The sequence below is a fragment of the Leptodactylus fuscus genome, chromosome 7, assembly GCF_031893055.1.
Source record: "Leptodactylus fuscus isolate aLepFus1 chromosome 7, aLepFus1.hap2, whole genome shotgun sequence".
NCBI lineage: Eukaryota > Metazoa > Chordata > Amphibia > Anura > Leptodactylidae > Leptodactylus > Leptodactylus fuscus.
In genome coordinates, this window is record NC_134271.1 from 25230423 (window position 1) to 25245413 (window position 14991).

A 14991-nucleotide genomic window follows, 5' to 3' on the forward strand; every position below is an offset into this window, starting at 1 on the left:
ATGGTACGTAGGGGCACCAATTTTGTGTTAGGGCCCAGAGCACAAAATGTGATATAAGCACGCCATTCTTTCGGAAATCAATTCTTCCTGCCAGTGTACACAACAGGAACAGGCTCCATAGACTAAACCATATTTGGACAAGGCTTCTGATGTTGCTTCCGTCTCAGAACAGATACACACATTATTTTGGGATGGTAGCAAATGTTTTCCCACATAAATAGTTCCATATGTAGGAAAACTTGGAAACTCTGCCCTAACAGGAGAAATTCTCAGCTGTCTACTATTACACGCTAGACGCACGACGGCAATGGCGCGCCAGTAAAAAATGAAGCTGAGAAATAGAGTGTGTATGTAAAAAGGCAATTCTTGGTTGGACCTGCTGTGGGCGTAGTGCAAAAGCGCAACGGAAACGCAGCTTGGTCTGTTCACAGAGATTCCACATAGTCTTCTGCAGACTTTCTGCCCCTGTTATACTGAAAAGGGCAGCGTTGCCGTAGGTATAATTGACATGCTGCGATTTACAAAACCACAATGATTTTGGAAATCGCAGCGGATATTTTTCTCCAAAGTGTGGACAGGATTAGCCAGAAGCCCATCCACTTTGCAGGTACTGTAAAACACTGAGACAAAGTCGTGGCTTTTTAACCCCTTAGCGACCCTTGACGTAACTGTACGTCATGGGTCGCATGGGGATGTATGGAGCGAGCTCACACGCTGAGCTCGCTCCATACACGGCAGATGCCGGCTGTATAATACAGCCAGGACCTGCCACTAACAGCAGCGGTCGGTGCCCGAGCCGATCGCTGCTGTTAACCCTTTACACACTGCGGTCAAACGTGACCGCAGTGTGTAAACGGCGCCGGCGGCATGGGCGCCGCCATGTTTCCCCGATCGCCGCCCTCCTGAACGTCACAAGAGGGCGGTGATCGGTTGCTATGACAGCCGGAAGCCTATTGAAGGCTTCCAGGCTTGTCTCTGCACTAGATCTATTACAGGATGCCAGAGGCATCGTCTAATAGAAGTGCTGCGATTTTCCTATTCACTGCAATACTGTAGTATTGCAGTGAATAGTATGAGCGATCAGACCCCCTAGGTTTCAAGGTACCTAAGGGGTCTGATCATAAATGTAACAGAAGAAAAAAAAAAGTTTTTAAAAGTATTAAAAAAATAAAAAAAATATAAAAGTTCAAATCACCCCCCTTTCCCTAGATCAGCTATAAAAGTAATTAAAGAACATTAAACATAAACATATTAGGTATCCCTGCGCTCCAAAATGCCTGAACTATTAGAATATTAAAACATTTATCCCGTACTGCGAACGGCGTAGCGGCAAAAAAAATAAAAACAGCCAAAAAGCGTTTTTTTCAACACTTGGCCTCCTATAAAAAATTGAATAAAAAGTGATCAAACCATCGGATCTTTCCCCAAATGGTATCAATAGAAACGTCATCTTGTCCCGCATAAAAAGACACCACAACCAGCTCCATACATGGAAATATGAAAAAGTTACAGGTGTTAGAACATGATGACACAATTTTTTTTTTCTATTTTGCAAAGTTTATCATTTTTTTAAAAGTATCAAAAAATTTCAAATACTATATAAATTTGGTATCACCGCGTTTGTACTGACACGTAGAACACAGGTAACATGTCATTTGTACCAAACAGTGAATGCTGTAAAAATTAAACCCATAAGAAAATGGCGCAAATGTATTTTTTCTCCAATTGCGCCTCATTCTGAATTTTTTTCCAGCTTCCCAGTACATTGCACAGCATATTGAATGGTGCCATTACAAAGTACAATTTGTCCCGCAAACAATAAGCTATCATGTGACTCTGTGAACTGAAAAATGAAAAAGTTATGGCTCTTGAAATGTGAGGAGGGAAAAACGAAAATGCGAAACCAAAAAATGGCCTGGTCCTTAAGGGGTTAAACTACTTGCGGCCCCCGGCCTAAAAGCAATTTTGGTGGTGGAGAGTCCCTTTAAATCTGCTGACTGTTTCGGGGAGAGTAGTGTAAACATATCCTGGTGTTGGTCATGCAGGCTAAATCCATGGCTTCTTGGCCACACTTGCAAGTGGTGAAGAGATGGCCGCCAGTGGTCCCAGTCCCTGCACATTTACATGGCGTCTACCACCACTTTAACCTCCTAACAGTCAAATTAAAATTGTAAAACCCCTCACGAAATTGTCACCTTTTTTTTTTTTTGCAGATATTGAATTTAAGGCTCAAATAAGTATTACTGACCTATAAGGGTTCGTTCACATCTGCGACCGGGGTCTCCATTATGCAGGCTTCCGTTTCCTGCCCAAAACTGGACAGCAGATGGAAACCTGCACGCATTTTTCAAACCCATTCATTTGAATGGGTTTGAAAAGTGTCCGGCCATGAGCACCGGTGAGCGTTTTATGCTCTCCGCAGCAAAACCGTTTTTTTTTAACCGGACACAAAGTCGGACATGCCGGACTTTGTGTCCGATTAAAAAAAAAACGGTTTCATGGCGGAGAACATAAAACGCTCACCGGTGCTCACGGTGTTAATGATCATCCAGGGTAGATAAAAATTACCATGGGCCCCCGACTGTATAAACCTTGTGACCCCCACCAGGATAAAGTTTTCAGGACCTTATAAATGGGCTGATTATTGATGAATGAACATTTATAGGAATTCTCATTCTCAACCAGTTCCGAGTTTGGTTTGTACACCATGCACTTCGGATGCTGCTGGACCAAGGGATCAGAGGTCTGGGGTACCATCACAATGCTGGGAAGAGGCCTACACTATGATGCTGCCCTCTTGCTTATGGGAAGACTAGTTGCAGCCGATACATGTAAGATCCTATATCCAGTGGAGGCCGCTTCTAAGTAACATACAATTGTTAAAGTTGGTGAAAAATTTGGGTGCCCAGAATGGCCATATTATAAGCTGATAATGGGTACCAGTGATGTTGTAGCAGTGATGTGACCCGTACCCAGAAGTGGTCACCTGAGCCACTCAACCTCAGGCCCAACCAGTCCTGGCATGTAATGGAACAGGGTATCTGATGCTAAAACAGTGGAGTGGAGGTAGGTGAATATTGCACCTTTTTTTTTTATTTTAGCCCATTCTCAGGCCCCCCTGGGTTTTCCTGTTTACTTGAAAAAACTCCTTTAAATACATTCACCCTAAAGAGGTTCAAAGACTTGAGGTAAGGTTTTTGCTGGTCCCAATTACCATCTTTTAGGGGTTTTTTTTATAGCTTTCAAAGTTTTCCAAATATTCAAGCAGACAAAGACTATATAATACATGGTATCTGTCTCTGCATGTTTTTTTTGGGGGGGCTTTTTGTTAAAGTTGTTGTCAAGTAATATAAAAACATAAATAATTTCCTCCAGATACAGCACCACGTCTGTCTATGGGTTGTTCATGGTATTACAGCTTAGCTCCGTGAAAATGAATGGGGCTGAGTTCAGGGACTATGAACTCCTTAAAGGGGTTGTCCCATCACAAGGATCCTATCTATACTGCTTGTTAATGTGAATGTAAGACTTTTCCTAAATACATTGCTTGAGCAAAACTGCTTTGTTTGTCCACTATCTTACTTTATTCAATTCATTGTTGACACAGCCCTTGACTTATCTGGTCAAAAGTCAAGTGATGTATCTGCTGCTCTCAGGGGGGAGGGAGGAGCCTGGAGGGGGGGTAGTTTACACTTTGGGGGGGGAAGGGGCCGCCAATACAGACCCGGCATCCGCTGTAATAGAGAGGCGGATGCCGGGGAGGGTTAGACGCCGGCACAGGTGCCTGAAACATCGCTACGCTCCTGCCCTGCATGAAGCCAGCAGCGGCAGGAGCAATGTTGCTATTCCGGAGGGGGTGGAGGAGCGGAACCCTCCCCAGCATCCGCCTCTCTATTACAGCGGATGCTGGGTCTGTATTGCATTGTGAAGGCTGAATGTCCGATGCCTAGCTGCATCGGAGTGCACACGCAGGGCGAGCTGCATAGAAGCGACGTCTTCTCGCCGTTGGCTTTGCATATGTGACCCCGCCCACCAATGACGCAACAAAGCAGGAAGAAAGAAGAATTTACAGCAGCGAAGACTGGTGAGTATCCGACGTGGGAATACCCCTTTAAGGAGAGTGCCTTTGCAGACGTATTGAGACTTACAAGCCATTTTTGCTCCACTGAGGGATTCTGGGGAATATGCAAATCTGTTTTCCAGGATGTAATTAGGAAAACAATACCTATTTTTGCTGCCTCAAGGACAACCTCCTTGGGCATGAGTTGTAATACCACACACTACCTATGGACAGGTGGTGTGCTGTTTCTGGAAGAAAGCAGCCATACTTTTGTAATCCCCAACAACCTCTTTACAAATGTTTGGTTAAGTATAAAGGGATTATATATCAGTCTGCATGTGCACACACACAGAAGAATATTAGGTTGAAACAAGTTGTAGTTGGTAACAGATTTATCGATAGTTCTCTAGAAGCTTTTCATAGCTCAGAAAAGTCACTGCATTCACAGGAAAGGCGCGGAGACTGTTTGCTGTGAGTCCTTTACAAAGCACACGCAACCCTTCTTGTTTAATGCTCTTAGAAATACAGTCAAGTATTCCGCGATATCGGGCACCTTGCATCCCATCCATCTGCAAACGGCTCTTTATAACATCCATTGGGTTTGCAGCGGCCCATGCCGCCGTTCCGGCGCAACCTCCAGCAAAGAGCATAGTCCATGAGTCTACATATAAAAAAATAAGGAATTCATAAAATGGTGCATATACATTTATGGGTTCTGCAGATTTATATTGCAAAGATTAAAAAAAATTGAATAAGTGAGTTTGCCTTCAGTCTATACCAGCGGTTCTCAACCTGTGGGTCGCAACCCCGGCGGGGGGCCGAATGACCAAAACACAGGGGTCGCCTAAAGCATACCTCCCAACCGTCCCGGTCGGTGGGAGGTATGTCCCGGTTTCAACTCATCGGCGCCCGGAGGACACCGATGAGTGGAACACACAAGCGATTAAAGCAGGAGCTGTCACAGCTCAGCTCCTGCTTTAACACTGCGCTGCGGCTTCTGCATGTGTAGCCGTGATGTGATGACGTCACATCGTGCCTACAACTGTATGAGTGAGCGAGACTGCGGAGAGAGCGGGAAGCTGGAGCTGGAAGGAGAGTATAAGTGGGGTTTTTTTTTTGTTTTAAACATTAAGGTGGAACATAATGAAGGGGCCCATAAAACTGGGGGACAGCATGACACTGGGGACAGAGATGGAGGGACATGAAACTCTGGGCACAGATGGGGGACATGAAACTGTGGGCAGATAAGGGGGGGTACGGCATGACACGGGGGGACATGAAACTGGGGTCAGAGATGGAGGGACATGAAACTCTGGGCAGAGATGGGGGAACATGAAACTATGGGCAGATGAAGGGGGGGTATGGCATGACACTGGGGGCAGAGATGGGGGACATGAAACAGGTGGAGAGATGGCGGGGGGATATATAATGCACGGGTGACTGTAGGAGGATTATACTGTGTGGGAGCACATAAAAAATGAATGGGAATGGGCGGAGTCAACATAAAAGTGGGCGGCGCACACCGCACATTTTGTCCTTCTTTCTGGTCTTCAAAAGTTTGGAGGTATGCCTAAAGCCATCAGAAAATACATATTTCCGATGGCTTTAGCCGCTGAGAAGCCGCGCTACTGTCTGCAGGAGCACTATTCAGCTGGAATGCACGCCGTTATGGACGCACATTCCAAATTGAATGGGGTCACTGCAACATGAAGAACTGTATTGCGGGGTCACGGCATTAGAAAGGTTAGGAACCACTGGTCTATACAGACAGGATACACAAAATGGCAATGTGGCCAAGAGAAAATCCTTTCCCCCAACTTATATTACTCTCACATACACCTAACATCCAGTGCCCAGTGTAAACGCTCAGTCTTACCTGGTATTTCACCATCTCTAGTCATCCGTTTGCAAAGGACTTCATACGTTATGAAATATAAACCAACAGTGGGCACATCCCGTAGAATCAATGCATTTGTTCCCCTGTAGAGACCTACAATGCCTTCTGCTCTGACTATGCTCAGAGCACAGTGAACAGGTCCACGATACCGAGCCTGAAGATTGTCCGCCTTTGCTTGTCTCTTGAATGACTCTGTTTGGTTCTGCAACCTCACTTTTATCAGGTCTACTGGTGCTGTAAAAAATACCTGCAGATATATAAGTGTGTATGACTTTGTTTGGAAATGTTATAAAAGTAAGCTATAGTATAGTAAAAAATCAAACTTTTTTTTTTATTTATTTCTGGTATTTGTACATGGCTATACCTATAAAAAAAAATTATCGTAAAATATTGCAGGATTGACACTGACCACTTTCTTTATCTTTCTTGACAGATGAATGGACTGGGACAAGAAAAGAAGAGTCACTACAGCTCTATTCAGCTGCTGAAGGCCTAGATAAGGTGGTGACACTATACACAGAGATACTACTCTGTTGTATATCACTCTATTGTATATTACTCAGCGCCGCACCTCCCATGAGGCAACCTGAAGCGACCGCTTCAGGCGGCGCTATGCCAGGGCCCCGGGGAGGGCGGCATTTTTGCTGATATAAGCCAGTCCAGGACAAGCTGTCCTGGACTGGCTTAGGGTCACCATCACTGAGCGGTGGATTGGGGAGCACTGCTCCAGCGGCTGCCCCTCACGCTCAGGCAGAGAGCAGGTCCTCTCCCTGCCTGCTAAAGACGCTCGCTCCACTCGGCCCCGTCCCCTCCGCGCAGCCCCAGGCCTCAAGCGGCAGAAACCCATGGTTCACCCCTGCTATCACTCCATGGTGCCTGGGGGATGGTCTGTACTTCATCATTTTTGGAGTCTGTAAAGCTACCATACACATGGAGGATAAGTTGATTAAAAAAAAAACACATCAATTTTGCCCATTTCACCTTACTGAAAAATTAACACAATGGCCATTGACTCTGGCTCATGGCCTACCAAAACCAGATCCATCGTGTTGGAAATATTCGGTTTTGGGTTGGCAAAAAATGTATATAAGTGTATCGTATGATCGCCTGACTTTTATCAAGCATTTGCCATAGATTTGTAGCATTTTTTTTCAGTTTGAGTATATTTGAAATAATATCAAATTCAGTATAGATCTGCAAAACTTACTTGTACAAGTCCAGCAAAGCAGCCAGCTAGAAAGACGTGATGGTTTTGTGGTGGATTTTTCCAGTCTTTACTCTCTGTTCCAGATATATAGAGTAATGCATTGCTATATGATCCAAACATTAAGGAATTACTAGCGGCCACGCATCCCACGGGAAAACTCATTCCTTTAAAAAATCCAAAAATCTAAGGAAGGCAAAACAAGAAAAATTTATATAAAATTAGATTGTTTTGGTTTTTTTTTTTGGCAAAATCCATTATTATTATCATTATTATGTATTTTTAGAGTACGGTTAATTCCATGGTACTTTACATCTGAAGAGGGTTTATATACATAATACAAAAATATGCACAATAGGTTAATTTGGTGACCAACTGGAGCGGACCCTGGGACCCTGCGTGGAAGGGCAGGGGGGAGAGGGACAGTAGGTGAGGGTAAAACTGGTCAGATGCTAGTGTGATGGCAGTGGAGATATTGCAGGTTCTAGGTTTTCCTGAAAAAGTTAGTCTTGAAGATTGAAGTGGGACAGTCTTAGGTATTGTAGTAGTGCATTCAATGTGTGAGAGCTGCACGGGATTCTGGGGATAATAGCACTCCTTACGCAGAGATCACATTCACAGGCGATGGGGACTTACAAAATCCTTTTTGCACTCCTTCTAGGAGCAGCCCCCTTAAACATCATACCCGACTTTTTCAACAAGCCTTGATGCCATGATGTGGGGTTTAGCCATATCAGTATTCCAACTGTGGACATAATCCCCCAGTGGAGCGAAAAAGACTTTTGTAAGTCTCCATACTGTGAAGGTGATCTCTCCTGAAGGAGTGATATTATCCCCAGAACCGGGTCTAGAAGTTCCTCATCTCTGCCAAATCAGTTTTCCCTACGCTGTGCTGAGGAGGTCCAACCAGATCGTAACAGCGCTGTCCACAGCTGGGATACTGATTTGGCTAAACCCCGCATCATAGCATCAAGGCTTGTTGGAAAAGTTGGGCATGATGTTTAAGGGGGCTGATCCTAGAGGGCAGCAAACAGAGGCACGGTTTTCCTATTTACATCTTGGAAAACAGATTTGCATATTTTTCCAAGGTGCATGGGAGAAATCTTGGAGACAGTTTTATGAAAAGTGGATAACTGAAGAGCAGAGAAGATCTTGAGTGGTTCGGAGGTTACATGTGTAAAGGTATCTGGAGATTAGGTCGGAGATGCAGAGAGGGGACAGGCTCTGGATGGTCTTGTATGTAGACATTATTGTCATAAACTCCAATTACTTGATGGTTGATGAAAATGAGGAGAGGTGGCTTAAGAGAGAGGAAGAGCTGAGGGTGGATTAAAGAGGAGCGTAAGTATTTGTTGGGAGGTTATAGAGAACGGTGTTGCAGTAGTCCAAGTTGAAGAAGATGAAGGAGTGGATTCAAAAAGGTTTTTGAGTTGGAAAGGGCAGGAGGACTTGAGGATTGCGTGGCTTGAAGGACAGGGCAGAATGAAACGTTCCCCAAAGCAACAGGCTTTTGAGTTTGGAGTAAGTGTGGGTCCATTAACTTTGATAGGTAGGTCAGGTAGGTGAGGGAAGACAAAACAATGGGGCAATCTGGGAATCTTCTGGCCAGTTTATATCTGGCTTTAAGAAGTCCTAAAGACATCCCCCATATCCTTCATTACTTATTATTACAAATGCTTGTTAACTTAAGTTTTTTTATGAGATTTGGCAATAGGGAACATAAAAAAAATACAAACATGCCAAAACAACAGCCTAAAATAGCAAGCAGTTAACTGAACAAATAATGTAAAGTGATAACATGGTGTGCAACCCAGTTATAACCAAAGTCCTACAAATGTTGGCGTATGACCAAGGTTACAAATGCTCATCTGACTCTATTTACACTATTTAAACAAGAATCATTCACAGATCCAACACAGAGTACCGCAATGGTCTTGGAAATGACAAAGGTTCTGGCTGGAATGTACAGCGATGGGTAATGGTGGAGGGTAAGACCGAAAGAAGAGAAATCAGAGAAAAGGAGTCCGTCAGCATGAACCTACCAGCCAACCACCCACAGAGGCAACATTGTGCAAGAAAGAGAGTAAGGCTGGTCTTACACGACCGTAGTTTAAGTCCGCAAATGGTCTGCAATTGAGGGTTTTCAATTGCGGACACATTATACTCAATGCCGCCTCTTACACCACCGGATATTTTCTCCCAGGTGTGCCGGGCCGCAACCGAGGTCCGCACTTTTTAGAACATGTCCGTAATGGCTGCAATTCACGGCACTGCATGGACTCGCCCATAGAACTCTATGGGCGAGTGCGGCAGGTCACGTACATCTGCGGAGTGTAAGTTGATGATCAGCAACTAGTGTTGCTGATCAGCAACTTGCGGACCGTTAAAGCATTACGGTCGTGTAAGACCAGCCTAAGGAGTAGATCAAAGGGCTGTTACTGATGCAAAAAATAAAAAAAATTATAAAATCAAAATATAGTAGTCAATGTTGTCTACTTTAACTTCAAAAACAGAGGATCTTTCCATAACACCATTTGCCTTACACCCAAGAAAAGTAAGGAACTATTAAAGGGAATGTTGGGACTTTTCTTACCACAAGACCATTCCATGGGTGATTGCTTGTAACCAGTAAGGGTCAAAATAGGTAAATATGCAAATGGCCACCGTACATGGACACAGAGATAACATACATAAAGTTACCCAACATGTTGCTTCCTCAGAAACATTTGGGAGAATATCTTGGCACCACAATTTTTTGACAAATAATATAAATTTATCAGCATACATTTTTATCATTTCCATGTTTTAATAATGTTATCTGGTATCTGATTTCTTCCATGATAGCATGCAATATATAACAGTAAGCACTCACGGTTTCTTTCTTGTAAGTCTTCACTATGCAGTCTAGAATTCCTCGGTACCTGCTCTGTGTCTGCAGGCGTACCTGTAACAAAGCAGGAGATGTCACAACGTCATGTTACTGCCAGCAAGTTGTACATAACAAGAACTATTGTCATTCCATTCTAAGACATAGGTTCTTCACCTTAACTGTGTCTATAGGATGTCCAACAACAATCCCCAGGGCGCCTGAAAGATAAAAAGTTGATCAACGTGAAATGGGTGACAGTGATCAAAGTTGTCTTATCGCCAGTTGCGTCAATATCCAGTTAAAAGCTAAGGCTACATGCACATGACTGTGTGCATGGGCCGGGTCCATGGTGAAATGGCACAGATGGCACATGAATGATATCTGTGGGCTGTCCATGCCTCCATGGACCCAGTGATTTGCTTCAGTGAGATGAGACCACAAAATGGACATGAATAGGACCTGTTCTGCCTGGGCTCGGGGGTGAACCTGGGCTTTCTGCCGCCTGAAGCGGCGTCAGAAAGCTCCCCCCCCCCCCCGATGAGGGGCGGAGCTGAGGGGGCGGGTTCGCAATAAAGGGACAGGTCGAGCGGAAGGGGGCGGGGTCGAGCGGAAATGGGGCGTGGCCGAGCGGAGCGAGCGGTATTCGCAGGCAAAGAGCAGGCAGGGAGAGGACCTGCTCTCTGCCTGAGTGTGAGGGGCGGCCGCTGGAGCAGCGCTGCGTTCAGTAGGGCCGCCCCAATACACCGCTCGCTTCCCATGTCGGGCTGCAGACACGGTGACGCTAAGCCAGTCCAGGACAGCTAGGTCAGCAAAAATGCCGCCCTCCCGAGGCCCTGGCATAGTGCCGCCTGAAGCAGTCGCTTCAGGTCGCCTCATGGGAGGTGCGGCGCTGCCTGGGCTACAGCCCCACTCACGGAACCATGATAAAACATGGATATGTGTATGCGGACATAGAAAATAATGGGTCAGTGTGCTAACTGTGAAAAACATTGGCTATGCACAATTTAACTTCTGAATCTATGTAGGTTCTGATTTCATAACAGCAAGATCAGTGAAAAACTGATAAATTTTCATTCCACAATGAAAAGATGTTATTTACTTAAAGGGAATGAATCACCATTACTAAGAACAGATAGTTAAAGTGGTATTCCCATGTCCCTTGCTCACCAGTCTTCACTGCTGCAAAGACTTCTTTCTTCCTGGTTTTCGACGTCAATTGGCGGGAGGAGTTTCATTTGCAAAGCCATACTGTCCGACTATCTCCAGTTTAGCTCCACCCCCAAATTAGTGTGTAGCTCCGCCCACCACATAGCGTGATCCTATGGGACAACTGAAGGGCCTGTGATGTCATCAAAGGTCCTATAACACTTGGATTTAGCTTGTTCTCTATAGAGTCGGCTAAATCCTAGTGAGCAGAGGGACAAGGTCCTTTAGCCCACTAGGATTTAGACTGTTTTATATAAGAAAGCAGCACTCATTTCCCCCTTCCTTTATCTGAGAGCAGGAAGCTAGGTCACGTGTGGTGCAGACACAGGAACAGCTACAGACACAGGCTCACTCCTGTGCACTTAGCCCCTCCTCCCTCCCCCCTGAGAGCAGGCAGCTACGTCACTTGGGAAATGAGCAGATAATTCCAAGGGCCATAGAAGCAGTCTCAACAATGAAGTGAATAAATTAAGATAGTGGACAAACAAAGCAATTTTGCTGAAGCAGTGTATTTAGGAAAAGTCATAACAAGCAGTATAGATAGGACATGGATATGATAAGGGACAACCCCTTTAAACAACCCCTTTAAATATGTCACTTTTTCTCAAAGTGCATGACTTAAAGAGATTGTTCTACGAACTGAAGGCCACAGGACCTTTCTCCTACTCCACATTAAACCTAAGTGCCGACTGCCAAGAGGCTTTGCTCAGGTTGAATGTGAAGTGTGAGAAAGGTCCTGCAGTCTTCAGTTCATGGGACAACCCATAATTTCACCAACCCGTATAAATAACTATGTCACAGGTTCAGGTTAGACGCAGTTCAACAATAACAGGAAACAGACCTTTTAGATGTCCCCTAATTAAATATTTGTCACACTGAATGTTTTCTGACGTTTACAGAATATGTAATGCTGGACAAAAGAAAATCTAAGAAAACAAGCACATTCCCATTACATAGGTGGAAAGAGGTATATGCTTCTCCCGATAGCTTCTATTTTTGTATATTTGTCACCCTAAGTTACTATAGGACATCATATACAAAGTAAAGACTTGTTTCAGTTTTATGCAAATAAACATCTTAGGGTAATTTCACACTGAGTTTTTTGGTCAGGATTTTGAGGCCATATTCACCACAAAATCCTGACCAAAAAGACGGCTCCCATTGAAATCAATGGGAGCCGCTCAGGAGTTTTTTTCTGGGAGACGGTTTGTTCCAGCTCTCGGAAAAAGAAGCGAAGTGCTCATTCTTCAGGCCGTTTCACCTGGCGATTCGGCCTGAAGACACTCCCTCCTCCTGACCAGGCCCATTCATGGCCTCCGCCGCAGGTTCCGGACCAAAAAACCCCGTGTGAACCTACCCTTAAATGTAATATACCGTATATACTCGAGTATAAGCCGAGTTTTTCAGCACAGTTTTTGTGCTGAAAAAGCCTTCCCCCGGCTTATACTCGAGTCAGCAAAAAAAAAAAAAAAATTATTTTCCTAGAATAAATATAAAAGTAGAAAATGACTGTGAGACACATACACATTAGGTATTCCTGTGTCTGACAGTGCCCGGTCTACTGAATATAGGGGATCTGCAGTGCTCTTATTCCGTTGGGAAGGGGTTAATAGGAGCACTGCAGATACCCTATATTCAGCCAGGCTGAGTTCCATGTGTGTGTGTGGGGGGGAAACAGTCCTCAAGCTCAGGGACGGGGCAGACAGCCAGCCAAGACACCCCCTCCCCTTCCCCAGCACCTACTGCACCCAAAAACTCCGACCATTTCAATTTTGGAAATTTTCCAGTAGCTGCTGCATTTCCCCCCCTCGGCTTATACTCGAGTCAATAAGTTTTCCCAGCTTTTTGTGGTAAAATTAGGGGTCTCGGCTTATATTCGGGTCGGCTTATACTCGAGTATATACGGTATTACTATTTCTTATATTTATTGAAAGCAGCCATAGTCTGCAGCAGTCACAGGCAGCAATAGTCTGGAGCTGACTTGTTGAGGTCTATGGAGGAGTTTTGTAGACATGCTCTACGCAGGGAGGAGGATTAAAGGGCATGATGTTAACTATTGTAAGTAGTGGATGCAAAGACGAGACAGTGATCTTATCTAAAGCGGTGTTTCTTGTCTGTGATGTAAATGAGGCACCTGCTGTAAAGAAATGGGATCCATCAGGATTTGTATTTGAACATTGTTGCAGCGGTCATCCTATCCACCGTTCTGGTCCGCCAATGGAATCTAGCATTAGCTATTGTTTTACTTTTGATGGGTTATGGCTCAGGAAGACGAAGGCCACATAATCATGACATGACAGAAAATAGAATGAAAAAAAATATATAATCAGAAAATAAAAACACAGTAGCAAAGAAGTCATATATTCCAATAAATAAAAAAAAAAATGGTGATACACATTGTAGGTTAGCCTACAATGATTATTTACCTAAAACTGAAACAAGCCCTGAAGGACCTGAGAAAACTTAGGGTGACAAGCCAATTTTTACCATGCACAAACAGTCCAGGGCTTCATACACACGACTAAGTGTGCAATCCAAGTATTGACCCTTTTTTTAACGTAAATCACTCAGATGACATGAGCGTTATCAGTTTACATTCATTTCAATGGGCATCTCGAATCCTTGAAAACAGATCTAAATAGGACATGCTCTAAAAATATTAGAAAACATTGGGAATGAACACTCGGCCATGTAACCTAAACATTCTGTCTTGCATGGGCAGACTTTTACCCTTCGTTCACATCTGCGTGCGGTATTCCGTTTGGGGAGTCCGCATGAACGGAATACCGAACGCAACACGAAGCGCTGTGCCGTAAAAGCACACGGACCCCATAGACTATAATGGGGTCCCTGTACTTGCCGTGCACTGCCCGCACAAATTATATGGACAGGAAAGTAGATTGTGAACTACTTTCCTGTCCGCATGATCCCTGCGAAGATCTGGCGGCAAGCACACGGACCCCAATATAGTCTATGGGGTCCGTGTGCTTTCACTGGCACACCGCTTGCAGTTGCGTTCAGTATTCCATCCGGGGGGTCCTCATGTGGACTTCCCCATGCAGATGTGAATGAGGGCTTAGATTTTGAAGTGTTGCAGAAAACCACAAAACCAAACCTCACCCGCCGTGTACAGTATAAATATATAATTTTCCTCCTTCGCTGCACCTCATAGCACCACACTTTATGACTACAATCATTTTAGATATGGTACGTAGTTGAAACGTCGCTGAATTTATTTGCAGGAAATCTCTTACCTGTGTATAGAGAATGACCTTTACTACAAGTGCAAAGGTTTTATAAGCAATGAGCACACGGTTGGGATTCATACAGCACATGCACACGTAAGATATGCTATGAATACTCTACTATGTATTTTTATATTACCTGATATCCAGCCTGCAACAAACTCAGTGGAAGGCATTGTAGATTCTCTAGACTGACGTGGATTTCACTCTAGAAGGCAGAAAGTTTTACTTTACAAACGGCTCGAACTTTGATTTGTAGGCAATATATGTAAAGTTTAACTAGTTGGCAGACGTGAATGAAATTCTAGTTAATATATCTATTTTAATGAGTCAGATAAAACATTGTCATTAATTAAACGTATTGAAATTCATTATTTTTTGGATCATCTTTACTCCTCCCTACCAACAGGCATTTTATGATTTTCATTTTTGATTCCCAGCCTTCCAAAAGCCATACATTTTTTATTTTTCATTTCACAGAGTCATATCGGAGCTTAATTTTTTCTCATC

The 14991-nt window shown here is 44.2% G+C and overlaps 1 protein-coding gene across 1 annotated transcript in view; it reads right to left on the bottom strand.

The window, feature by feature from the left end:
• Positions 1-4452: 4452 nt before the first annotated feature.
• The window catches only part of SLC25A45 (solute carrier family 25 member 45), a 40009-nt gene continuing 29470 nt past the window's right edge, over positions 4453-14991 (bottom strand). The window contains exons 2-7 of the mRNA XM_075281413.1: positions 14621-14689; positions 10205-10248; positions 10034-10105; positions 7165-7347; positions 5937-6204; positions 4453-4721 (exon numbers count right to left, since the gene is read on the bottom strand). Of these exons, the coding sequence (XP_075137514.1) occupies positions 4453-4721; positions 5937-6204; positions 7165-7347; positions 10034-10105; positions 10205-10248; positions 14621-14657 (873 nt within the window). The 5' untranslated portion in view covers positions 14658-14689. The remainder of the gene's footprint in view (positions 4722-5936; positions 6205-7164; positions 7348-10033; positions 10106-10204; positions 10249-14620; positions 14690-14991) is intronic.